This window comes from Malaclemys terrapin, chromosome 2 (genome assembly GCF_027887155.1).
Source record: "Malaclemys terrapin pileata isolate rMalTer1 chromosome 2, rMalTer1.hap1, whole genome shotgun sequence".
Classification (NCBI taxonomy): domain Eukaryota; kingdom Metazoa; phylum Chordata; order Testudines; family Emydidae; genus Malaclemys; species Malaclemys terrapin.
Window position 1 is genome coordinate 175,472,273 of NC_071506.1, and position 26,920 is coordinate 175,499,192.

Below are 26,920 nucleotides of genomic sequence, written 5' to 3' on the forward strand. Positions count from 1 at the left end.
TTGCTGTTTGGAAATGCCTTGTTGGGCCTCCTTTGCTGTGTGCCTAATTCTGACCCTCTCCTAGCAGGATGTTCAGGACACATCCCTTCTTTCAACATCTGTGTCAGCACGACTGATCCAGAGGATGGCGCAGCCATTGTGGAAAGGGGCATAGAGTGGCTGAAATGGTGCTGGTCTATTGTCAGGACATGAGGAACCACTGATGGGGGTGGGGAGGTTATGCAAGTGAGCATGTCATTACCTTCCTGAGAGGCCCTGTGTGGACCTGGCCCCTCACTCCCCTGCAGAAATCTCAGTATGGCGCTAACACAGGGCAGAGAAGGGGGGGGGCTTTAGCAACATATGGCAGGGTTGAAGGGGAGTGCAACTGATTTAATTTTCTTGAAGGGAAGGTCCATCTTTCAAAAGTTTGGGAAACACTGATTTCAGGTCAGTTTTTGCTGTCGGGATAAGTAGAATGGGCCTGGTGATCAGGATTTCCTTGTAAAATGTTTTCAAAGACTTATCATTGCATATTACACTGATTGTAAGTTAAGCCAACTTTAAAATCCATCAAAAATAATGTTAATCAAACGCTGCGGTGACATGGCGAGCACTTGAACATCAGGAAATGACTGTTATGGTCAGAAATGCCTCAACATTTGACTGCTGTGTTAGAAACCACTGGAATGTCCTATTCCACACACCTTAGGAGTTTTACAGGAGAAGACAGTTCTGCACATATTACAAGCTGGACAGTTTTTGGTACGCAGATACCTGGGGATGTGAAATCCCTTCCTCATTCACTGCGCATCTTACTTCACCATGCATACCTGTGCAGTTCAGCCTTCCTTAGCCATGCATTCAAGTTTAGCAAGATAATCTGTGTAAAATTTATTGTACATCCAGATAAAATGATTTCAGTGTGTCATAACAAGGAAAAATATACAGTAGTTTTCACCAGAACATACAAAGGTTCTTCTCAAACAACACTATTTCCATGCCAAATTTCAACTTTTTACCCGTGTCATTTCAGTGCTACCAGTGTTCAAAAATAGGTCATTTTTATAATGGGAAAAGCTTTTTTATTTTCATTTTCCACATATTGCCAAACACTGGAAATGTTTTTGCTCAGACTTTCCAAAAATGTTCACTTTGAAGCAGACACCATAATAGCAGTCTAAAAACCAAATGTGACTGGGAGCTGGAGAGGGTGGAAAGGCAGATGGGGCATAAAAGCAATTTCTATTTCTATTCTGCAACTTTTAACTATAGTTGTCATGGTTACTCTCATTATAATGAACTATTTCTCCCTACTTCTTTAACCACTTGGCCGTCATCAGTCATGATTCTGTGGTCCTGAGTGCTCGTATACAATGGTTAAGTAGAGAGTACTGCAATATGGAAGGCTGGATACTTTTAAGTAAATAATTGTTGCAGTAGCAGCTCAGGGCTCCAGAGGTTTAAATTTTTTCCCATTGCTTGCTCCTGCATTTCTTTGTATTTTGGCTGTCCTTCTCTCTTTTTGAAAAGCATATCTTAACAAATACTGTCCTACTGTTTGTGATTCACATTAATTGAACATTATTCTTCAGTTTTCTTATTATATCTTACACAAACTTTTGCCCCACTGGTATATTCCATAATAGCCATCTATGTCTGAACCACATATCCTCAGATGTTACTTTAGAGCAGAAGCAGATAGGTTTCTGTCAGTCTATTTCCGCTTTCTAAACCTGCTTCACTTTAATAAATTCCTATAGTTGAAGCCATCTCAGGCATGCCATAATTGTATCAAAGTAATATTAAAAGCAATTGGGAAATGTACAATAATGGCTTGAAAAACGCATCCAATTTCACATGGTGTTTCTTTACTCTTTCCTAATGAATCTGTGTAACCAGTATTAACCACAAAAGAAAATCCCAACCCTGACAATAAATGATTGATTAAATAGCCCACTGTTTTTTTAAGTAAGGAGATGATCTGAAAAGAGAATCCTTTTTGTTGTGAATACTTAATGTAGGCCCCTCACCTGGAGCCACAACTGTGATTTTCCTATTGCCTAGGATGGAAAAGTCAGGATTTTATTACTTTCTCACCATACCAGGGTGTTGTGAGGATTAATTTGTGTTTGTAAAGTTGAAAAGCATTGTATGCTGTATGTGCTGATACTGACAAAGGAGCAAGTTATTCTATTCCTCATCCCCTTTGCAATGCATACTACCTCTAGTTTTCTAGAATACAGAGAATCCTTCAAGTCATCTAGGAAAATCACCATTGTGCCTCCAGGTGGGATGTCTATGTTAATCACTTCGAACTCTATCCCTGTAAAGATTAATGGAAATGTGTTGCCTGCGGGCACATGGTGATTTTCCTCACCTGATTTGCAGAAAAAAACAAGATATCATTCTGTTTATGCTAGGATAGTAAAAAGAAACATACATTACAGAGGATAGGTGGGATGTAATAACCTGGCTTTCAGTCCACTGTAGCACTTAGAGTATTTAATAAGGAGTCCTTGTGGCACCTTAGAGATTAACACATTTATTTGGGCATAAGTTTTCGTATGTTAGAACCCACTTCATGAGATGCATGGAGTGGAAAATACAGAAGCAGGTATAAATACATGAAAAGATGTGAGTTGTCTTACCAAGTGTGAGGTCAGTCTAACAAGACAATTCAATTGACAGCAGGATACCAAGGGAGGAAAAATAACTTTTGAAGTGATAATGAGAGTGGCCCATTTCAGACAGTTGACAAGAAGGTGTGAGTAACAGTAGGAGAAAATTAGTATTGGGGAAACTAGGTTTAGGTTTTGTAATGACCCAACCACTCCCAGTCTTTATTCAGGCCTAATCTGATGTTGTCAAGTTTGCAAATTAATTCCAGTTCTGCAGTTTCACGTTGGAGTCTGTTTTTGAAGTTTTTTTGTTGAAGAATTTCCACTTTTAGGTCTATTATTGAGAGACCAGAGAGATTGAAGTGCTCTTCTACTGGTTTTTGAATGTTATGATTCCTGATGTCAGATTTGTGTCCTTTTATTCTTTTGCATAGAGACTGTCCAGTTTGGCCAATGTACATGGCAGAGGGGCATTGCTGGCACATGATGGCATATATCACATTGGTAGATGTGCAGGTGAACGAGCCCCTGGTGGTGTGGCTGATGTGATTAGGTCCTATGATAGTGTCCCTTGAATAGATATGTGGACAGAGTTGGCATCAGGGTTTGTTACTGGGATTGGTTCCTGGGTTGGTGTTTTTGTTGTGTGGTGTGTAGTTGCTGGTGAGTATTTGCTTCAGGTTGGGAGGCGGTCCGTAAGCGAGGACTGGCCTGTCCCCCAAGGTCTGTGAGAGTGAGGGATCATCCTTCAGGATAGGTTGTAGATCCTTGATGAATACTAATTTCCCCCTACTGTTACTCACACCTTCTTGTCAACTGTCTCAAATGGGCCACTCTCTTACCACTTCAAAAGTTATTTTTCCTCCCTTGGTATCCTGCTGTCAATTGAATTGTCTCGTTAGACTGACCTCACACTTAGTAAGGCAACTCACATCTTTTCATGTATTTATACCTGCTCCTGTATTTTCCGTTCCATGCATCTAATGAAGTGGATTCTAGCCCACGAAAGCTTATGCCCAAATAAATTTGTTAATCTCTAAGGTGCCACAAGGACTCCTCGTTGTTTTTGTTGATACAGACTAACATGGCTACCACTCTGAAACCTATAGTATCTAATGTTATTCATGTTTAACGGGCTTTACAAACACTGGAAGACTAACTCTTTGGGCCAGACTCTGACCTTCAGAAGTGACTCCATCCAGGAACCTGTTGCTCGTGCTCAGCTTGCAGACGTTCCCCAGCATGGATGTGTCAGTCCTTGATATTTACTTTGTCCATATTGCTCGGTTAGTAGGTTGGAGGATGCTGGCAGATAAGGAAGAAATTTGCTGTGGTGATTTATTCTCTGCTCTAGAAGATGGTGTCCTGGACTCAGATTCTTTCAGGCTGCATTTTGCACATAATGCCATTTCCTGCTCAAGGCCTGGGTGAAAGAGGAAGAGATTGCTTTAGTGCTCGTTACTAGACACCATTAGTATGAAAGTGGCAGTTGCTTACTGATGTCTCAGACCCTTTTGAAAGCTCTGGGCCATAGCAGGTTGGCCAATTTGAATGATAGTTCCTTGGGCTGAGATCTGAGTTTTCTTTCCCTTTGTAGAAGAAAGTGATAGCTTTGTTGATTCTGTATGTGCTTAGGGTTGGATGGGTGAGACAATTGTAATACCAGGTCGGATCTTTCTCAGTCTGGTGACACACGAGAAGTTGCTCCTTTGCTGTTTCTCCCGCTCCTCTCTTCATCCTTGAGCATATGCTGTACCATTCCCTTTGGCCCACATCCTCTGTTTGCCAGATATCCGGCCTGCACATGAAAAGCTTGTTTGTCTGCTCTCCTGGGTTCTACTTGTCTGAAAGGAGCAAATACCAGTATGCCACTTACAATGTGGCTGATTTGTCAGGGAAGTTTAGATGGGGAAGTTGGGCAAGAGGGTTTTGTAGCACTGCCCTTCCAAATGACTCTCCCAGCATGCTTGTTGTTTTGTGAGTGCAGGCACAAGGGAACCATGACATGTTCTTCTGCCTATAGCTGGTACTCAGGCAGCACCAGATTGTCTTTGACGCCTATGTCCTGCTATTCAGCTGAGTAGTGGTTTTGGGCTGTGTTCCAGTACCCGGATGAAAAGCAAGCCTCTTCGCTCTTGCCAGTCCTGCCACTCAACCAACTGGCAGTTTTCACTTATACTCTATTAATCTGCTTGTGAGCCATCACTAAGCCCAGAGAAAGGGGACCTGCCCTTGCTCCCTGTGTTCTTGAGCATTACACTTGAGGGAGTAATGCAGGGGAGCCTGGAGTGGAAGCTATAACCCTAAACTCCGTACAGGTCCTTTATTGCTAGGGCTGCCACCTGATATGTTAGCTGTTGCAGGAGAAAGAGAGGCTGATGTTGTTGTCCTAATTCTGTGGGCTCCAGCAGAGGATTTCAGGGATCAAACTGTCTCCAGCTCATATTGGAATCTGCAGTTTCTCTTTTAGTTATCCTGTTCTCATACTAGGAATAACAAAATAAAAGGAGGCAGACCCTTGTAAAGATTAGGACAAAGGATGGCCTTTCATTGATGGGGGGTTTTATAAAAAAAAATTAATATATTCATGAGGCATTTTTTCAAAAATTTCTGATTTTTTTTTAAGAAAAAATGAAAAGCTAAAACCAAAGATTTTTTTGGTTTTCAAACTCAAACTTATTTTACCTTCTTTCTGCTTTTTTTTATTCCCTCCCTCTCCCCTAACCTCCCCCTCACCCTTCATTTTCAGTGTCAAAATGGAAAAAAGGGAAAGAGGGAGAAACAGAAAAAGGAGGAGAAAGAAACCTGGACAACTGAAAAATTTGATCTTCTTTTGACAGGAGCTTTGCCTGAGAAAGTATCATAGAACCTGATCATTTGATACCTGAATTCCCTTATTATTCGATGGATAAACCGGGAGAAGCACAATTGTGCTGTATTTTTATAAATACTCTATTGTATCAACACAAAGCTATCTGAAAAACTATTCTACAATATCAGGCAAAAATCAGAGAGCAGTTCATAATAATCTAGGTTTATTTTTTCTTTTAAAAGAAAACCAACATTTACTTATTGGTTGCTTGCTCAGATTGTATTATGAGGGGAAGATCTGTTTGTTTATCCTTAGATGATTTGTTTGCGTCCCATTTAGTTTAAAGGAAGGAAGAAGATAAATTTGTTTAATAAGAAGGAAAACAAACATGTGAAGTGAAAAAGATTGTTTATTTCAGTGTTCCGAGGCAATGGGAAAATAGTGATCTTGCCTGATCTTTTTATACCTTCCAATGAATTGGGAAGCCTCTCTCATGTCCAGGGAATTTAAAAGGGGATCTTTTTGTATGCTTTAATATCATTCAGTTATTGAAGAAGATCTCATTCTGTGCTAAAGACTAGATGGGGCACAATGCTATCTAGATATCGATCTATACCACACTCAGCACTGGGACCTGAAGCCCAGATTCACAAAGGGATATAGGTGCTGCAACGCTGAGCGTCACAGTGCATAACTTTTAGGCACCTAGAAAATCTCAGGAACAACAACGCTATTCACAAAGGCCAGCATACTAGGTAAGAAGCCACCTAAGCTAGCCCCAATGGGAGATGCTGAGGACAAGACCGTGTCCTATGCCCCGCCCCTCATGGAGATAGGCACCTAAGTCTGGGCCGCAAGGAGGTGCCTATTTCTCCTAGCAATTCATGAATGGGAGTCAGGTGGCTTGGGCACCTAGGGTATTTCTTTTGAGAATGAGTATGGATACGTTTACATTACTTTTTAAAATTCACGACAGAGTCCCAGAGCCCGCATCTTCAGACTGGGGCTCGTGGGGCTTGCGCTCCAGCACTAAAAATAGCAGGGTAGCTGCTGCGGCTTGGGCTGGCGCTCAAGCTCTGAAGCCCAACCCACTGCCCCAGCTTCAGAGCTCAATCCCAAATGTCTACCCAGCTGTTTTTAGTGCAGCACCGCAAGTCCGAGTCTGTAGCCCCAGGCGCTGAGGTTCGTTGCTGCAAGTTCTAAAATGCAGCGTAGAAGTACCCTTAGGTGCCTGCCTAGCTCCATGTAAACAGCCGAAGGAGGAGGTGATGGTGTTACCCACCTTAGAACTTTTAGCCCAGTGGTTACAGCACTTGCCTGAGAGGCAGGAGACTTCTGTTCAAATCCTTTCTCCCGCCTCTGGTGGGGGTGGGGGGAGAATTGAACATGGGTCCACATCCCAGGCAAGTGCTCGAACCCCTGGGCTAAAAGTGATAAGGTGGTCACTACCGTCACCATCTCCTCCAGCCAAATTTGGAATGGGACCTGATCCAGTAGGCAGCCTTTGACCATATATATCCGATCAGGTGCTGCATGCAAGTTAGGCAAGCAAACTCCTGTGTGCTGCAATTCATGAATTGCTCTGGGGCTTAGATGGGAGAAAAGTGCCCGGACACCTAGAGAGAGGCAGCAGTGTGCATGCCCAAAGGCAGAAACTTGAGCACTGAGGGAACTTTTAACGTGAAATTTTGACACCAAATGACTTTAAGCACCTACAGGGTTTGGAGGGAGTTTGGGGAATCGCAGTGGAGCCTAAAACTGGGATTTAGGTGCCCAGGTACCTTTGCGACCCCCATCCCCACCCTCCAACTGGAGTGCCTTACAATTTCTAATGGTTCTAAATTAACTCTAGCACACATCAGGAAACACTTTCTCATGTGAGTAGCCCTTACTCACATGAATGATCCTGACAAAGTCATTGAGTGAACTCACATGAGTTGCCAATATTGTTTAAAGTCAGCCTGGCTGATTGAGCATTTAGATACTATAATGAAGGGTGCTCTAGAAATACCTACCATAGACAGATAGTTTAAACAGATGAATTTCTCAAATTGTTTAGTCTGGAAGAGCTGTAAATTATAGAGAACTAAATCTCCTAAATGAATGGTTCTTGGATGTCCATTGCCGAAATGTGTCTAGATTAAAGCACCTCCTGCAGCTTTGGATTGGAATACATCCATTGTGGGGAGGTGTTATACACTGTACATGATTTTTGTACAAAACTGATGTTAAATGGAGAAGGAATTGATTGTTGGAGAAACAGAAAATAACAAGGAATAACAACACTTTTTCCTATACTTTTTCAGGAAGAACAGTTTGGAATGTATGCATTATACAGCAAGAACAAACCACAATCAGATGCTTTGCTTACAAGCCATGGAAATGCATTCTTTAAAGTAATTACTATCCAGCTTCTTATTTAATGTGAATTGTGTGAACACCACTCACTGCAGTATATCAAATATTGTTTACACATTCCTTTAATATTCCCGCAGAATAAACAACAGGATTTGGGTGATAAGATGGATCTGGCTTCCTATCTGCTGAAGCCTATTCAAAGAATGAGCAAATATGCTCTTCTTCTAAAAGATATGATCAAAGAGTGCACTAAGACCCAGGAGCAGGAGCTCAATGATCTCAGGGCAGCTGAAGAAATGGTGAAATTCCAGCTTCGCCATGGAAACGACTTACTTGCTATGGATGCCATTAGAGGGTGTGATGTAAGCATTTCTCAATCCTTCCTTTATTTTTCAAATATCCCCTTGGCTTTGCTGCTGCAGTTTTCATTCAAAGACAGAAAGTTGCTAAGAGGCAGATTATTATTATTATTTATTAATTTTATTTTACTGTATATATGCTGTAGCACATAGGAGCCCTAGTCATGGTCCAGGACCCCATGTGCCAGGCACTGTACAAATATAAAGCAAGAAGACAGTCCATGGCTCAAAGAGCGTACAACCTACGTGACATAATGCCCTTCCCCCATTCGTCCTTGGACTGGACAAAATCAGCTCAGCCTTCCCTTATCTTTAGTAGCATTGTCATTTTCTCCAATCAGGTCAATTTGAAAGAACAAGGACAGCTGAGATGTCAAGATGAGTTTATTGTTTGCTGTGGAAGAAAAAAATATTTGAGACATGTCTTCCTTTTTGAAGACCTCATCTTGTTTAGCAAAACAAAAAAGATTGATGGGGGATATGACATCTACATGTACAAACAGTCATTCAAGGTAAATGTGCTCCTGCTGTTATGGTTTGGATAGCATGTACAATGCAGCATGCCTCCTGCCATCTGCTTAGTATTCTGCGTGGACAGGAACCCCATCTGTTTGACAATGGTAGGTGAAGGATCACAGTTCCACTGCATGTTACATTTCAAGTAGTTTGTGTGTGTTTTTTAAAAGTTGGAAGAAATGAGAGAGACAGAAACTGATGAGTAAAATGAGCAAAACATGTCTGTTTGTATATATACTGTATCATAAGTGCATGTGTGTCTTGCTGGACAGGACTCACGGGAAACCAGGTGTTTCCTGTAGAAATAATTATTTTTAACATTTCTTTCATTACAACAAGAAGCGCCCGATATGTAGTTATGACCTCTCAGCCTCCATTCTGACTACAGATTTGTACCTCTTGAGGGGTGTATGTGTGGAAGCCAGGTTTGGCAACTACCCTTGTTTGGCAACACCAGATATATGCGAAACCCTGATTCACCAAAGCATGTGCTTAACTTTAAGCATATGCTGAACTGCATTGTTGAACTGAGGCCATACATAGAGCATTCATCCTGCATACTAGACCCCCAGGGGCAGATCCTCAGCTGGTATATGTTGAACTATGACAACATCCACTAGCTGAAGATCTGCCCTCAGATATTCAGCTTCAACTTAATTCATTGAAACTCTCTGAATTGCTGAGGATTCTGTGCTTCTCCTAGAGTCTAACACTGCCAGCTCCATGCTGCTCTTACAAAGAGATCACATGGGGAAACTAGAGTGCTGACTCCTGGGATATTGAAAATTCAAACAGAAATATTTATAGCTATGTGTACAGTCAAGATGAAGACATTTTTCTACCATTATAGAATGAGCAATGCAAAGAATTTCACTTGATCAGTTTGTTATAAATGTTTCCATGCAGTTGAATGTGTGCTTTTTAAATATGATTTCAGACGGCTGAGATTGGGATGACAGAGAATGTTGGAGACAGTGGTCTGCGATTCGAAATCTGGTTTAGAAGGAGGAGGAAATCCCAGGACACATACATCCTTCAAGCAAACTCAACAGAAGTTAAAATTGCTTGGACCAGTATCATAGGAAGGATTCTTTGGAGACAAGCTCTGAGAAACCGAGGTACACCAACTATTTAATTCAGAAAGAGATTGAAGGGTTTAGCAGTCTACTCCTTGTAGCTTTATAAAGGCAAGTCAAACAATCCCATTACATGACCCTTATATGTCTGCAATCACCAAAGACTTCAATTTTAAAAAAGCAATTGGAAAACAGCTTCTTCAAACAGCACTCCTAAAACAATTACAGCACAATAAAGTTGTCTCTCTACAATTAGCAGGCTTTGGGGGGCCTCTTAGATATGTTGCTAGCACTGTGGGCAAATCTTGTTTTTAAACACTGGATTTTTATTGCTTATTACAACAATCTGTAACCCACTAACTCCTCTTTTTGTCCTATGACTGCAGAGGTGTTAACAGGCCACTCTATCTTGAATGGTCCCTTAGACTCTGTGCTATCTGTTCCACCTTGCATTTTGCTATGATGCTGGGGGTTCCTTTCCCAGATCTGAAGAAGAACTCTGTGTAGCTCGAAAGCTTGTCTCTCTCACCAACTGAAATTGGTCCAATAAAAGATATTACCTCACCCACCTATCCTGGGACCAATACAGCTACAGCTACACTGTATACCTTAATGGTGGTAAGTATGGAACATATTCCCCTGGGAAACCTATGTGGAATACACACTTGTTTTTCAGTCTTGCCACAGTAGGTAGCACTGCTTCTTACAAATGCAGCTAATAGTGCTTAAAAGTGAACTCCAGAAGAAAAAAATGGGTTGCTGCCCTTTCTTGCTTGTGTTTTTTTTTTTTTTTTAAGGGGTTAGGTTTTTTAAGACCTTTTGTTTTGTTCATCAAACGTTCAGGGTGGTGAAGAGCTCTGCTCGTTTGTTTTAACGTTAGAAATATCAGTACAGGGAGCTCTGGTCTTTCCTGGTTTTACTACAGGACTCTTTGGAAGCTCCAGATATGTATTGTGAGCTTTCTCAGCCCTTATTTGAAGGGCAAATTTAAATCTTTAACCAATACATCTTTCTCCCATGGATTTGTCAGGCACTTCAGTTAAATTGATGCAGACAAAATCAAAACAAATGACAAAAGAGGGCTAAGAGTTTCAAGCAGTCTGATTCAAAAATACCTCCCCTCTTTTAGTCCGGTTTCACTGCATGGTATCACTGATGAGACAAGGTGGGTGAGGTAATACCTTTTTTTGGACCCACTTCTGTGGGTGAAAGACACTTTCAAGCTTAGACAGAGCTCTTCTTCAGGTCTGGGAAATGTATTTAGCTGTGACACTCTGAGTGCAAGGTGGAACAGATTGTTTAGCATAAGTAGTTATGGTATCTCTAATGTCATATTCCTACCATTTTGCAGTCATCCATAGACAAAAATGGGGTAGACATTTCTAATGTAAAAATCAAACAGGAAGGGAAGGAAGGAAGGAAAGAAAAACAACGAAAAGGGAAACAAAAAGTTCTTACCTTGTAGGCCTTCTTTATACAACATAATGAAGAAAAGGGCATGATTTCCTCCTCCTCCCCCTCCCCGCCCCCTTTTTTTCCGGTTACTTTAAATTTAGAAGTTAAATACACGACTCAGAAAAAAGAAAATTAGAAAATAGTAACTTTGGGGCAGAATCCTATTTGGTGGTAAGCATTTCTGGAGAGATACTAACAAGTAGACTTTATACTAGCGGGTCAATTTGAAGCTTTAACTCAACCACTTTAATGCTGTCTTCTTTTTTAATCCTTTTTCCTTTGTTCTCTAGCCAATCACTTCAGAATTCTCCTCAGAAATTCCTAATTCACACCAAAAGAGAAGTAGCACAGAAAGCGACAGTAAAGTCAGAACTGACAGGAACGGAATAGATATGAACAAAGGAGGAGGGACATGGCATATTTATTCTAAATCCATCTGGGCATTCCATGAATTAATGCTGCAGCTTTAGGACCTTTTTTCCTTCTGAGAAGTACTTGTAGCAACAGTGTCTTCTTAAGGATTTGGATATTTCTAAGTTCTTATAATATGGAAAGATTCTTGTACATCTTTCTTTATTTTTGTTATTAAGGATTGTTGTATATGTGTATGGTCAGCTTCAATTTGGCTCTGTTGTTTTGTAAATCTCCCATCAAAGATCATGTGCCTGATTAATGGTGATTAACTATATTCTCAGATTCATTTCATTACCTTAATAGGTTTTTAGAAGAATGGTTCCCAGCCTGTTTGAGAAACTCTGCTACCAGACTAAGACCTTGATGTACCAGTCAGTGCCTACCTCCTTCCGTTGAGCTGTGTGTGCTTTAACCCACAATTATTAGAGAAACAATAAGTTCATTTTTACTGCAGACCTGGGGTCAGTTAATGACCCCTAAGCTATTTAGAAGAAAGCAGGGCTTAAATTCTCATAGATTATTTCACGGAGCCTCCCACCCCCCATCCCGGCAATATGCTATAAAACCTCCAGGGCCCAGCAGGCCGGGAGCGCCTCTGGCCTTCTGCCCTGCAGCAGGGTGGTGGGGCTAGGGACTTCTGCCCTGTGGAGCTGCAGGGCTCCGGGCTTCAGCTGCGGGGAGGGGGGTCGTGGGGTGTGTGTGCGCCGGGGCTCAAGGCATGCCAGGGCTCAGGAATTCAGCCCCACAGGAGGCACCAGGGCTCAGTCTTCAGCCCTGGGGGCAGGGCACTGGGGTGCCAGGGCTCCTCGTGGGTTTAAAAATATTTACTGGCACTCTATTCCAGATGGTTCCAGCTGAATTTAAGCCCTAGAAGAATGGGAAAATATCTGTGCACATTGAAAGCTTTGGACAAATTGAGCCTCTGTGCTGCAAGCCATTTATTTTACATCATCAGGATAATCTCTAGGGAATTGGAAGCAAAGGCCTGACAGAGATCACTGAATGCTAGAAGTAAAGCCACTGAGGAGTGAGGGCTGATTGGCACAATTCCTGAGGCCTCTGTGTGTTGGAGGGCCTGACCCTTCCCCCTGTGATGAAATTGGGTTCAGGAAAACTTCTGTTTCTGTTCCACTTGCTTTAAGACTGAGGCTTTGTACACACTGCAGCTTACGTCGGTATAACTTATGTTGCTCAGGGGTGTGAATAAGCCACCCCCTCTTCCCCCGAGCAACGTACAGTACACTGACCTAAGCGCCAATGTGGATAGCACTATGTCAGCGGGAGAGCTTCTCCTACCGACATAGCTACAGGAGAGCTCTCTCCCGTCGGCTTAAAGCATCTGCCCTAGCAGTGGTACAGCGGCACAAGTGCCCCATTGTAAGCTCTGTAGTGTATCCATAGCCTGAGTTGTTCTTTTTAGATTCAAGCTTTTTCAAGCTAATTTAGAGCTTGTGAAAGGTGCCAGCCAGCCCTGTTTTGTTTGAGTGCATCTTGGACAGCAACAAAGCTTGTTCCCCTACAATATGCCTCAGCCCTGTCCTAAGGGAGCACCAATGTTGGGAATACAAACAATGCTCCCAATTAGTGGGGGGCGGGAGGAATAGCTCAGTGGTTTGAGCATTGGCCTGCTAAACCCAGGGTTGTGAGTTCAATCTTTGAGGGGGCCACTTAGGGATCTGGGGCAAAATCAGTACTTGGTCCTGCTAGTGAAGGCAGGGGGCTGGACTCGATGACCTTTCAGGGTCCCTTCCAGTTCTAGGAGATAGGTATATCTCCATATATTATTATTTATTGGTGCTAACTGCAATTGAGGTGTTTGTGATGGCAGCTGGTTTCTGCTTGGACCAGGAGTGAGACTTCAGCGACATACGTGAAAAGAGTTAGTGAACAGCCCTCAGATAGTAATGAATGGCTTTTAGTTGCTACTTACATGAGCAGGATTTGAAATGCAGCCCTGAAAGACACTATCGGCCCCCTAAGAAGCCTTCCATGCCCTCTTTAATTTGTGCAATCATAGTCCCCAGTCTCCTCCAATCAAAGGGACTGTTCTTTCCAAACTCCCCTTGGTGGGCAAGCTGCCTCAAAGAGATCAGGGACTGGCCAGGCCCAGAGAGGGGAGCATGCCACCCTAATTGTGTTGCATGCATAATAAAACAGTACCATAATATTCATGCAGCTCTGGTAGTCTCCATCCTTGGCACAAGCAGCCATCCATCCAGAACAGGAAAAAAGGTTTAATAAGGGTAGATTCTCTGCCAAGAACCTTAAGTTAAGGGCAGGAAGATATTTGTACTGCTAGCCTCAAAGTACTGTGTAAAACAGTCCTGACACTAAAGTTAACTTCATAATATGGTATCCTGGTGGCAATAGGCTTGGTGATTTGTGCTAGACATAAATGACATGCCACTTCCAGGGCTATATTTTTAGTAGGAGTGAAGTTATGAACTCTGCTTTGAATTGCAATGTATTTGACTGGTGTGGTGTCTGGGGATGTTCTGAAACTGAGTCACGTTCAGTGGTGATGAAAACAACAATCATCCCATTTTCCCTCTAAAGAATTATTCTGTAATGTTTGAGGATGGTTGGAAAACAAATCTCACTTTGCCATTAGGGAAAAAAACACCTACTGGTAAAAAGATTCAATAATAATAATGAAATGGGTCTGAGAGATGGCACGAGAGGAGATGGCACCATTCTTTACAATCCTTTAGTTACTTTATAAAAAATGAAATCTGACTGACTCATGTTGCCAGTCTCTGGCTGGCTCCAGAGCTAGAGTGTTTGCAGCTGATAAATGCTTTTCTCTCTTGTAGGGGGTCAGTAAGCTACTGCCGAGGGTACTGGAAAGAGGAAAATATTTTCGTTCTCCCATAGCAGCATAACTAAAACATCAAAGGGGTGGCTGATATTTTTCATATGTGCATTTTCCCACTTTAGAACTCAGAATGCAAGAAATGGTGTCAATGGGAATAGGCAATAAACCTTTCATGGACATCAAGCCCAGTGAAGCAGCCATAAGCGACCGAGCAATAGATTACATCATGAAGGGAACAGGTACTGTCTACTACTCACATTACACTGCTGTTCTGCCTTCCCACTTGCCAGTTTGCTAGGATGATTGTCTTCATTAATTGTTTCACGCTCTTAAAAAAAAATTGATTGCAACATATTTCCGCAAAGAATTGATCTTACTTTTGTATTGGTGTAATAGATTTAGTATCTTATTTCCTTTGTTAAGCTCATAGAACTTCAGCAATATAGACCGCAAAGTGTATTCAATCTCTCCTGGTCAGAAAATCTGGAGAGCACACGGGCAGCTGTGGGCTGAACAAATGGACTTTCCTAAACTCAGTTCAATAACATTTTAATTCAAGAAGTAGACGATTATTGAGCTAGCCTATTACACTTTACCAATCCTGTTTTATTTCTTGTTCAAAATAGCATTTTCCCTTATTCACCTTGTTTCCTTCCAATGATCAAAGGTTCTTGTTTGCTTGTAGAATCAAGATCTCGAGCATCAATAGCAGTGTCTTCATTTGACCACTCCACTCCATTTAAAAGGCCGCATTCCACTATCTCAAACAGTAGCACATCTTCCTCAAGCAGCCAGTCCTCTTCTTCCATTTTGGGATCACTGAACCTTCATGTGTATTCCAGCCCACCTCATCCAGGCTTATTAGGACCACCCTTCTACCACTGGTCATATGATATTAGAACCTGCATAGAGGAAGATGAACTGGAGCAGGAAACTGGCAGTCAGCCTTCAATGAGTGAGTGAATTTTAGCATCTGGATTAGAAGGGATTTGTAAGGATTTTGGACATGGCAGGTTGTTCTGGTTCTGATGTGTATCTCGATGGATCGACACACCCAGATGTGTAGAGGTACAATACGTTAGAGCTTTGTGATTTATGTCTTAAGCTGTACTTTTAGTTCCTCAAATTTATCATATTTCTAGTTCTAGGTAGCAACAACCATGACAGCTCTTGCTGCTCTCTGGAGCCATCACTGTCACCTAGGGTAGGATGTACAGGTAGTGCCTCTGCAAGTGGTTATCTTAAACTTTTTATTTTCAGGACTCTTTAAATACATGAACCAAATAAGGGAAACAATGGTGACACTGACTCCCACATCACTGCACAGGCACTGCACTACTCCTTAGGGCTAGGCGATCTTAGCCTTCTTCCAAGCTTTTTGTGTGTGTCTGTGTGTGTGCGCTCCCCCTCAGTCCAATGCCCACACCAATGGAGAAGGCTGTTAGGATGGTGGCTTTTATCAAGAAGGGTATATACATCTAAGGAGATTGTCTGTCACTTTATAAAGAACTGGTTGGGCCACACTCAGAGTATAGTGTTCAGTTTGGATCAGCAGAGTCCGAAAATATTAGACACTGGAACAAGGTATATTGTCTTTAAATGTGTAAAGACTGTTAGACTACAGGCCTAGCCAGATCTAACTTTGCACACTTTCTTCCTGTTTATAGTCACAGAGAGTTCAGAATCATCCCAGTGCACTTCGGGTGAAAGTGTGAGCGGTTTTAGTAGCTGTGTCCATCCTGGATTGTCCCAGCTCTCTACAGAGACGTTCTTGGATGAAGGTGCTTCAAATCCTGGCTCTAAACCTCCTTGCCAGTGCACATCTCCTGCTCTCCCTGAGAAGAATCCTAGATCAAAACACACCAACCAGTATGTCACAGCGGTAAGTATTTCACCTTTTAGCTCACAAGTCATACAAAAAGCCTTCATTGATTTCACTTATTATGATTACCAATCATTTTACCAACATGGCAATACTGAACTAAGCTGTTTTCCAAGACCCTGATGGTCGGGTCTTGATCTGAGCATACTTCACATTGAACTCAGTAAGACTCTTAGAGCCAAATTCTGCTATCATGCAACCTATTGACTTCCTTTGGGTTGCATCATTGCACAGTGCCTCATAGTTGCAATGGTGATTCCAGTGGGCTTGTATGGGTGTGAATCAGAGCAGGGTTTGGCCCTTAGTGTTGTAGGTTTAAATATAGACATTTTTGATACAGTTTTATAGCTGATGGATTTTAGAATCTCTATTTTAGAAACAACTTATGTTCACAGGGGAAATCCATGCTTGTTCTTTTAACCCCTTGGAACAGTAGAAAGAGCTGGTAGTCGGAGTCTGTTCCCTGTGAGGCAAAGGCCCACATCACAGAGCTAACAACACAGTTGGCCATTATTGCACCCTCTTGGTGGCAGTTCCATCAGAGAGGTGAAGGACTGAATAGACCTGGAGGCTGTACTACCCTTTCATCCGGAGGGGGTGATCCCTGCAGGGCAATGCGCTACCAGTGTCTTTGGATAAACAAAGAACTTCACACTCCAGGGCTGTCAACCCAGCACCTTTCACCAGCAACTCTATTCACTTTAAAACCCTTTCCTGGTCCAAATGCTGCTTTCAATTACAATTCTACTCTGAGTTCAGCAGAATGACTGTGACATACACTGGTGAAACTGAGAACAGAATTTGGCCCGTATACACTAACTGCTCTGAACTGCCCATGCAGGAGAAGGTCAACATTTCTATTATTTTTTATGTAGGTAGAATGTATTTGTATTGGCCATACTCTGCTAGCATTAGTCATGTTGTACCTTATTCTGTGAATAGTCGTATTGATTTAATGGGGACTTCTTGGGGAGCAAGTCCCTACTCAGTGTAAATGTGGCAGAATCTGGCTTTATGGATTTGGAGAGAGCACTTAAAATTGGATGAGACAAACAAATTAAGTGCCACTTGCACAGTAATGCTAGAGTAATAGAAGCTGCATCTTGACCGTGGTGGCTAAAAGCAACAGTTAATAAACAGCGCTGGGATTGGCAGCTGTTGGCCTCCTGCTGTGAAAAGTCTCTTCAGTAGCCCTCACAAAAGAATTTCAAGCTGCAGGAGTATAACCGAGTCTAAATCCCAAAAAAGAGGCACCCCCCGAAAGCCCTGAGAATGAAACCCCAGTCTCTCTTGAACACCTTGCTTTGACTGCAACTCCATACATAGCCTGGCACCATAAAGAAAGCAGGGCTACAATGCACTTCTCGCTTCTCACTCACACACTGAGTCTGAGTGACAATGATTATATGCAGTCTCTGCACTCCTCCCAGAAACTGTAACACCATGAAGTCTGGAGCCAGCACCCATCTGAGAGTTGCAGGTGCCCTTCAAGTTAACCTCTGTAGACAAATAAAGTATAGAGCTTCCTACTGGTCAGCACTGCTGATAATGTATTACATTACAATAGAGGACAAAGGCTAGAGGATACAACCCAACAGGATGTGCAGTCAGCAGAGTATCTCCGAGGTCCTATATGTCACTTGGTTACATGTTGACTTGAACAAAATTAGAGTTAGAACACAATGAATACTGGTAATTAATGTTGCCACAAGCAACAGTGATTTTAAGGGAGAGGTTCACAAAGTATACAACTTGTAAAGCTGAAACAATTAGGAAATAAAGTGCCGGATGCTACTAAGGTTAGAATTAGTCAGAGCAATCACCTTTTTAAGGCTCGTGTCCCTTGTGCTTGAATACTACAACAGTGTACTGTGTGATTTTTATTTCATCTATAATGAAAATCTCTGTTTACTCACGGACATTAATGACAACATGATCCATGCGGGCTGGTCCTGTATACAAATATCCATGCTGTGTTTCCAGGGGACCCTCTAGATTTCATTGGGGATAAATCAAATACATGATGTGTTAAGGATTTGATTAGCACAAGTGCAAATACATAGCTACTTTGCTTGTGCAAAGTTGGACTGGATGCTGGTGTGCAAATTGGGATTTGTATGTGTACATGGTTGGATGGTAATCTATCTAGCCTGCAAGTACAGAAATTGGAATTTATGAATATCTAACCATAGTGCACATACAAAATAACACATTTGCGTGTGCACAAATGCACAACTAACTAAGGTCTGAAAAATTGGCCCTAAACCACCTAAGGAAATGAACAAACTAAAACAAACTCATACTGATTCCAAGTATTCTATTGTTCTATATGGAAACAGGAAGTTACAGAATATAGGCCAAATTCTCCTACCAACGGAACACCCTGCCAAAATGTAGCCAGTATAACACAGCTGTTTTCTGGCTGGTAAGCAGTGCAATCCATGAGTTTATGGATCCCCTGGATGTGGCACCCACAGACTGCTCTTTCACCTACCTAGAGTTGAAGGAAGCTAGGATTAAATCAAGGCCTCCTCACCAATATGGATCAGAATGGGGGCCCTATCTATCTTCCCTTGACTCCAGACACCAGCCGAGACATGCATTAAACTTCTCCTTGCCAAACCAGCCAGGGAGAAGTGAATCAAGAACACAGTGCTGACTTATTCCAGCTGTAGATGGAATACATTAAGCACAGAGTGTCCGTGGTTCTGCTGCATTTTGGAGGCAATGTAGATGAGCTTGTCTGTAAGTTCAATATTCAGCATACATTTCTCTAAACCGCCTCCATTTTTTGGCTTACACCTCACTCCAGGTGCACGGCATTTGTGTTGTCCTTCCTGCCACAGTTAAATAGAGAACATCTCCAACAGTCCACAGCTCAGGAGTTGGGCTCCTTTTAGGCATACATTGCACTCCTTTTTTTTAACGTGAGCAGGGGTGAACGTAAGTGCTGATCCAGCAAAGCACTTAAGCTTATGAATAATCCCACTGATGTGAAAGGCACTACTTACATGTTTAAATTCAAGCATATGCTTAAGTGCTTTGGTGGGCTGGGGATTTACTGAAGAATCTGGAGCACTTGGCTCTAAATTGTTAATGAAACCCCTTTGAGCTTTCACAGCCTTATTTCTTACTGTTAACCCTGCATATTGATTAATCTACGGGAAGATGAAAGTGTAAAACATGTCTTCTGTGGTGACACTCTGACCTCTGCATTGCTGTGTGAGACTCCTGTTGGTTCCCTTGCTCCCCAGGCTGAGAGCATTGCAAGCACCGCTTGCTCACTCCAGGTGCTGGAAGGAAAAGCTTTGTGTCACTCCTAGCAACCCTTTTGGCTCTCTAAGGAGAAGCATAGACTGGTTCTGGGGACACCCATTCTCTTTAGCCACCGTGATGGTGGCTGCAGCACAAACTTTTATAGACTCATAGACTTTAAGGTCAAAAGCAGGGCCGGCTCTAGGCACCAGCAAAACAAGCTGGTGCTTGAGGCAGCACATTTCTAGGGGCGGCATTCTGGCGCAGGCCATGCCGCCCCTAAAAATGTGCCCTGGCCGCCCTAACTCACCTCCGCTGCTGCCGCTCTCACACCGCTGCTCCCCCTCCCTCCCAGGCTCTCAAACCCGGGAGGGAGGGGGAGACCCCGAGCGGCCGCGGCGCGCGAAACAGCTGATTCGCGTGCCACGGCTGCTCGGGATCTCCCCCTCCTTCCCGGGTTTGAGAGCCTGGGAGGGAGGGGGAGCAGCGGCGCGCGAATCAGCTGTTTCGCATGCCGCGGCCGCTCAGGATCTCCCCCTCCCTCCCAGGTTTGAGAGCCTGGGAGGGAGGGGGAGACCCCGAGTGGCCACGGCACACGCGCAGCTTCTCCCTCTCCCTCCCTCCCTCCTAGGCTTGAGAACCTGGGGGGAGGAGGCAGGGCTGTGGATTTGGGGAAGGGGCGGAGTTGAGGCGGGGCCAGGGGGTGGGGTACGAAAAAAACTGGGGGGGGGGGGCGGCCAAAATTGTTTTTGCTTGGGGCGTCAAAAATCCTAGAGCCAGCCCTGATCAAAAGGGACCATTATGATCATCTAGTCTGACCTCCTGCACAACACAGACCACAGAATCTCACCCACCCACTCCTGTATCAAACCCCTAACCTATGTCTGAGTTATTGAAGTTCTCAAATCGTGGTTTAAAGACCTCAAGGTGCAGAGGCATACAATTGAGGAAATGGGCTCTGATAGGGATGTGCAACAGATAAAACCATCATGGAGGAGAACTGTGGATTTTATGGTTTGCATAAAAAAGTAATTTGGATGCCCGTTTAGAGACTACATAGAAAAGTAACTACTCTGAAAATAGCTGGGTCCTGATCCTGAGTTTATCAGAGAGAGAAAATTCCCATTGGTTTGAGGATTACGAGTGTCAGATTAGGCCTCTGGATTTCAAATATGCAGTGTAGGTGTAGCCATCTCAGTCCCAGGACGTTAGAGAGACATGGTGGGTAGGGTGGCCAGGTGCCCAATTTTTGACTGGAAAGTCCAGTCAAAAAGGGCGCCTGACAGTGTCTGGTCACTGCGGGCGGAGGAGACGGGGAGGTGTTGGGCGGCTGCAGCTCCACAGGTGATTCCCTCCTGACCCGGGCGGGGGTGCGAAGGGAAAAGCAATGAGTAATGGGGGAGGAGGAGGGAAAAGGAGTGGAGTGGGCGGAGTCGTGGGGGAAGAGGTGGAACAGGGCCTATGGGGCAGGGGCAGGGCTTTGGCAGGGAAGAAGTGGGGCAGGGCTGGGGCCTCAGGGGGAAGAGGCAGGGCAGGGAAGGTTCTGGCACTCCTGCTGGAGTGTCCATTACCAAGTTGGCAACCCTAATGGTGGGTGAGGTAATATTTTTTTTACTGAACCAACTTCTTTTGGTGAGAGAGATAAGCTTTTGAGCCACACAGAGCTCTATGAATTTCAAGAGCAATTTAAGGGACATATCAACAAATAACTTTAAGATATCATTTTCTTATAAACCAAAATGTAAAAATGTGCTAAATGTGTTTTGGGGACATTATTATGAACGATTTCCTGCTGCATGTATAAAATCAGGAAGATGATTAATAAAGATGATGGTGCATCTTATATTTTTATTGTATGAAACAAAACATATTGATGATATCCAATATTTTCAACTTCAGTTTCTTATGATTAAGCAGAGGTAGTGTTTAGAAATGTTTAAGGACACATTTTTGAACTATCCCTAGAACCAGGAGAATGTTATATGATGTGCCATTGTGAAAAAAATGTTCTGATGATCCCGTTGTTATGTTAGTATGATCCAGGTTATTCCTAGCAAACTGTAATGTTGGTTTTAATTAGATTTCCCTCCCTTTTCCGTCAGAACAAAACCTCTCATGTATTAGGCCTCTCAACAATGGTTTGACTGACAGGCATTAATTCAGTAAGTAACTGGTTTTCTCAGCTCAATCCTTATACTAAAATGATCAAGCTAATAAAAAAGACTCCAGGCTGCCACGTTAATTATAAGATAATAACCAATTAAATTGGGGCACGAGAGAATGTCTTAAAACTGATCTGCATGTTCTAACAATATTAGAAAAGTTATTGAATCCTATTTGTGTCACCTCTTATTAACAATCTTCTCTAGAGAGTGCTCTGGTATAAAAGTACTATACTTTCTCCCTGTAATTCACTCTCTTCCTTCACTGAATGTTTGCCCTTTCTCATATCTGCATCTCTGGCCCACAGAAATTTGCTTTGTAGGTTGTACACATGCTGCTATAACAATGGTATGAAATGACATAATGGGGTCTACATTCTACTATTTGCATAATGCCTGACATAGAGCAGCACTGTCTATTTTTGCTTATCCGTTTGGTATGTGTCTATTATGTATGTACATATACATGTCTTCTTAACTGTTTAATTTTAAACAATGGTGTTTATGCCAACAAAGAGGTACGGTGCTGATGGAGATGATGCATTTCTAGCATGCGCTTACTGAATAGTAAAGACAGAATCCAGCACGGAATGCCTGGATTCAAAGCCTGGTAGGCTGAAGGTGCTGGCTGCATACAGCAGGCTGAGCTTGTCTCTAGGAGGTTAGCCTGTCATGGTAGGTAGCAGCCAGAGGTAGGAAAGTCCATGCAGATAAACTCCCTGCCTCTCCTGCTCAACAACTCCTGATTCCCAAGCCCAACTGCAGCCCTTCAGGGTCTGTCTACACTGCAATTAAACATCCGGGGCTGGCCTGTGCCAGCTGACTCAGGCTCCCAAGGCTTGGCTTAAGGGGCTGTTTAATTGTGGTGTAGACTTTAGGACTTGGGCTACAGCCCAAGCTCTGGGACCCTCCCACCTCGCAGGGTCCTAGAGTCCAGGGTCCAGCCTGAGTCCAAACATCTACACCTCAATTCAACAGACTTAGCCTGAGCCCTGGGACCCTGAATCAGCTGGCACAGGTCAGCCACAGGTGTTTAATTGTAGTGTAGACAGACCCTCTGTCATCCCCTGCTACCTCCTGGCTCGCAAATACACACACAAGGACTGCCTGGCCTTTGGGGGGAGTTACAGCACTAGAATTGACTAACCTGTTTGTGTGGCCAGGGATGCCAGAGGCAGACTGTTCCAGGCTCTGCTGCTATAGGTCAGGCTACCATATATACAGTTTGTATTTGTACAAAAATATGGGAGTGTTTGGAGGGAAAACACTCAGTCTCCCTTGTGTAGCTAGAGAAATGCCCTGTATTATTCATTTCATGTTAAAGTAATGTAAAGTCAATAAATAACGACGAAATAACTGGGAAGAAAAGAGGAAAAACACATTCACAAAAGCAAAACAGAAAACAAAACAAAAAACCCTGAAATTTCAAATTGTTTCTGTTTCACAGAGTTTGAAATGGAACCATTTTCCATGGTGTTTTTCATGAGTTTTTAATCAAAATATTATCAATTTTTATTAAAGTAAGCTAAATTTTTCAGTTCCTGAGAATCGCATTTTCTTACTGGAAACAGAGTTTTCAGTAAGCTAGTCATTTCAATAATGATTTCTAAAATGATTTTGATAAACATTTCAATAACATTGCAAATAATATATGGATTAAAAATGCCAGGGAATATTTTTTCAAAAAGCAAAAAACTTTGGTAATGCCAGTAAGTTCTCACAAAAAAGTTTAGTTTCCTAAAATAGGCCATTTTTCACAAAAAAAATCTTTTTTTGAGAAAAATTTTGACCAACTTTACAAATAACATTTATAAAATTCCCAAATACAATTTAAGAATGGAAGAGACCGCATGTTGTCAGAAACCAAAGATTTATCGCACCATCAGTTCTTAAAATGAACTCTCATTGAAGTCAATAGGGAATCTTAAAATGAATTCTCAGTGAAGTCAAAGGGGAATCTTTGCCTAAAAATTGGTACAATATGCCCCAAGATACATACCCAACTAATGTGTTAGATAAGGAACAAGAACACAAAGAGAACTGCCTCTGCACACAGTCATCACAACAGAGATGTGCAAAGGTAAGTTTTAGGCCAGTTTTCCACATACTCTCTACCCTGCTTTCTGTACAGATTGGCTAAACCTCAGCAACTACCCAATAGTGAGTTTTTAGGGAGAGGGATTTTTTTCTTTGCCTAATGAATTAGTCCTTCATTTTATTCTTTTTATTTCTCATACAGCTGATCAGATTTGTGAAAGAATGTGGGTTTTATGATAAAAGCATGACATTTCCCAGAGTCTTAGGGCATGACCTATAAAGATTTTCAAATATGGGGCCATCACCAACTCATCCCATGCTGACTGTGGCAGCCATTTTAAATTCTGAATGCATTTTTTCTAATGTTTTTCAGATACTGACTGTTTATAGTATTAAACCACCCACTGTGTTTTTTTGTATTTTATTTTGTATTTTTATATTCCTATTGTCCTAGGTGTCCTAAAAACTAAAGCAATGAAATGTGATGGCTTGAGATTATACAAAAATACTTAGAATTAACATGCTTTGTAGTGTGTCATCAAGGAGTATTTACAGAAATATTAATTACATAGAAATATAACAATAAGTTTACAAGTTTCTGTTCATGAACAGAAAGTTACATTTCTCTTTGCTAATAACGATATTTCAGATGGCCTATGCTTAACAGGATATTTCTGTGTCTCAAAAAGATTGAAAAGGCAGCTTACATAAACATGCAGCCTAAAATGAATTAAGAAACAAGGAAGTCTTTCAGTCTTCAGTATATTGAAACATTGCATTCCCCACCATTTTTCAAGAAGAAGAGCTGCAATTTGGTCCTGGAGATCTCCCTTGCAGGAGGCTTGCTGAACAAGGGGAGTTTATTTTGCTTGATAGGCTCTGTTAATGACTTGGTTTTGTCTTGCAATCTCTCTGTTTTAAATGAGATGAACTGCTGCTGCAATGTCTTCAGTGTCCAGTTTAATTAAGTCTACACTCTCCTCTGAGAAGAGGTTGCTCATGTCTTCTATGACCTCAACAAGTGCCTTGACATGTTGTGTAAACGAAGCCTGGGCACTATCATCTGCTCATGGTGCTTTGTGTTAGACCCTTTTCAGGTGGTTCCTTTCTCTGCTGTGGCTTCAAATTCTCCTATCACCCTGGCTACCTCTGGTCCCGCTATCATCCACCGCCGAAGGGCCTCTGGACTTTGTGTTAGACCAACAGCTCCACTATGCCCTTTGATAATGGCATTATTTTGCTCATGAGTTTGGTCAAGCGCAATTACAGAGAAAACATGCTGGGTCTTGCAAACTGTGGATTTCCTGTTTAGGAACTCTGTAGCTGTGTCTGGATACACTGTGTGAAGACTTACCTTATCCTGTGGATGAACAGACATCTATTGAGCATAATTACTATGATCTAATGCAAAGAACCAGAGTGACAGCTTTCCAAGGCATTCAGTGTATAACGCAAGGTTTGACAGATTGACAGCGCATAGGTCAAGACAAGAAGCTCCAGATTAAGTGTGGTATGTCAAAAGTGGAATGTTGGGTTTTCTAGTTTCCACTTGCCACACCATTTATATTACCCCATGTGGCCTCATCTTCCCTGAGACCTTGGGTATACTGTGTGTATTCATTATAGAGCAAGATGTACTGGCCACTGGTGGACCGCCTAGCATGAGACACTTTCAGGAAGGAGTCAGCTGTTCCTGGGGAAGCCACTTTGGCCTGAACAAGGGCTTCTGTCCATCCACTGTCTTCTAGCCAATCTCAATCAGCTTTAGACTTGCCATTTCCAGATGAAGACCACTCAACATAACAACAAATTTGTCCTCTCCATTCCCAGCAGGCCAGGTCAACTCTATCAGTTTGATTATGCTGAAAAGGAGTTGATCCACAGTGATCACTGGCACATGGATTTAGGCGGTGCACAGCATTCCTTATCACATCCATGGCCTGACGAATCATTGCACAGACTTGGAGTCATCTGGAAAGAGGGGAAGAAGCGCAGTGATGGCTGGGGCGAAGTCCGGGATGGTAAGCTGCCCAGAAAGTGGCTTGATCTCCATTGAAGGTATCCAGACTTGCTGCTTGCCTTACTTGTTCAAGCCACCTGCATTCTTCTTGCAGGGTTTGCGTAATCAGTTGGCAGTCTGTTTTCATTTCAATATTTGCATCAGGGATGGCAGCATTGGTTTTCTTCAAAATCGTTGGAGGGACAATTCTATAGGACTCAGGAAGTGATGATATAGACTTCTTCACTGATGCTGCAGTCTCACAGTCCAGGGCCGGAATTCTGTGGACAACTACCTCCACTTGAGGATGCTGAAAATGTGATGTCCCAGTTCTCTGGGAGGAGTCTGTTGCTGTGGTGGAGCTAGGATTGTGGTCTATGTTGTCTATGGCTGCAACAGTGAACAGACTACCACGGAGCTTGAGTGGACAGACTACATTCTTGTCCTTGGAGTGTTGGCACGCGTTGTTTGCCATGCTGGTAGAGAGGCCAACAGTCTGTCACAGGAGATAGTGGACTATCCAAGTTTAAAGGAAGTATCTACTAGCTCACTTTTTCATGACAGTGCATGAAGTATCAAACTAGTGTAGACTGGAAAAGGCATTTCTCGAGCTTTGTTGTGGTACAAACTTTCTGTTCCTTCACGGCAATGGATATTATTGTTGTACTGCAACAGCTGTGCCAAAATAAAGGTAGCTGGATAAATGGAAACTTGTTCTGAGTTTTAATGTTTGAACCACACAATATCATGGACATCAGTGCCAGTAGTGACTCCAGCACAGATTTTGCCTGGCATCCTGGGTCAAATGATGCAAGTAGACTGTGTTTTTGTTTAAAACAGGTCCCTTTGAATATTTTTTTTCTGTTTGGGATAGGTGAAATGCTGCTTCATCAGTTTTCCTCACGTGCACTTCAGAGGACAAGTTTAATGCCCAGGTTGAAGGCAAGGAGCACATCACATCCTTCTTTGTGTGCTTGGAGAGCTGGAATGTGTGAAAGGATATGGGATTTTATTTCACTGTGTTGTGAATGCGCGCAGGCAGCTGTTCTAGTCTAGCTGTATAGAGCATCGTGAGGACAGCTAGTTTAAACCCTGCACCCATGTCTTCATTCAGTCTTGTCTCTTCAATCTATGTTATCAGTTCAGAAGAGGCAGTTCCATGTGATATCTTCTCTGTGTT

At 42.6% G+C, this 26,920-nt stretch overlaps 1 protein-coding gene across 5 annotated transcripts in view; it reads left to right on the forward strand.

Annotated features, from left to right (window-relative positions):
• PLEKHG4B (pleckstrin homology and RhoGEF domain containing G4B) overlaps positions 1-26,920 on the forward strand; it is a 198,798-nt gene that overhangs the window by 169,129 nt on the left and 2,749 nt on the right. For 4 of the 5 annotated variants that reach the window (XM_054019017.1, XM_054019016.1, XM_054019013.1 and 1 more), the window contains 8 exons: positions 7,719-7,808; positions 7,908-8,132; positions 8,471-8,641; positions 9,583-9,763; positions 14,528-14,644; positions 15,091-15,360; positions 16,073-16,287; positions 21,645-21,704. In XM_054019017.1, the coding sequence (XP_053874992.1) occupies positions 7,719-7,808; positions 7,908-8,132; positions 8,471-8,641; positions 9,583-9,763; positions 14,528-14,644; positions 15,091-15,360; positions 16,073-16,287; positions 21,645-21,686 (1,311 nt within the window). In that variant the 3' untranslated portion in view covers positions 21,687-21,704. The remainder of the gene's footprint in view (positions 1-7,718; positions 7,809-7,907; positions 8,133-8,470; positions 8,642-9,582; positions 9,764-14,527; positions 14,645-15,090; positions 15,361-16,072; positions 16,288-21,644; positions 21,705-26,920) is intronic. The other variant, XM_054019015.1, reaches the window with a different exon arrangement.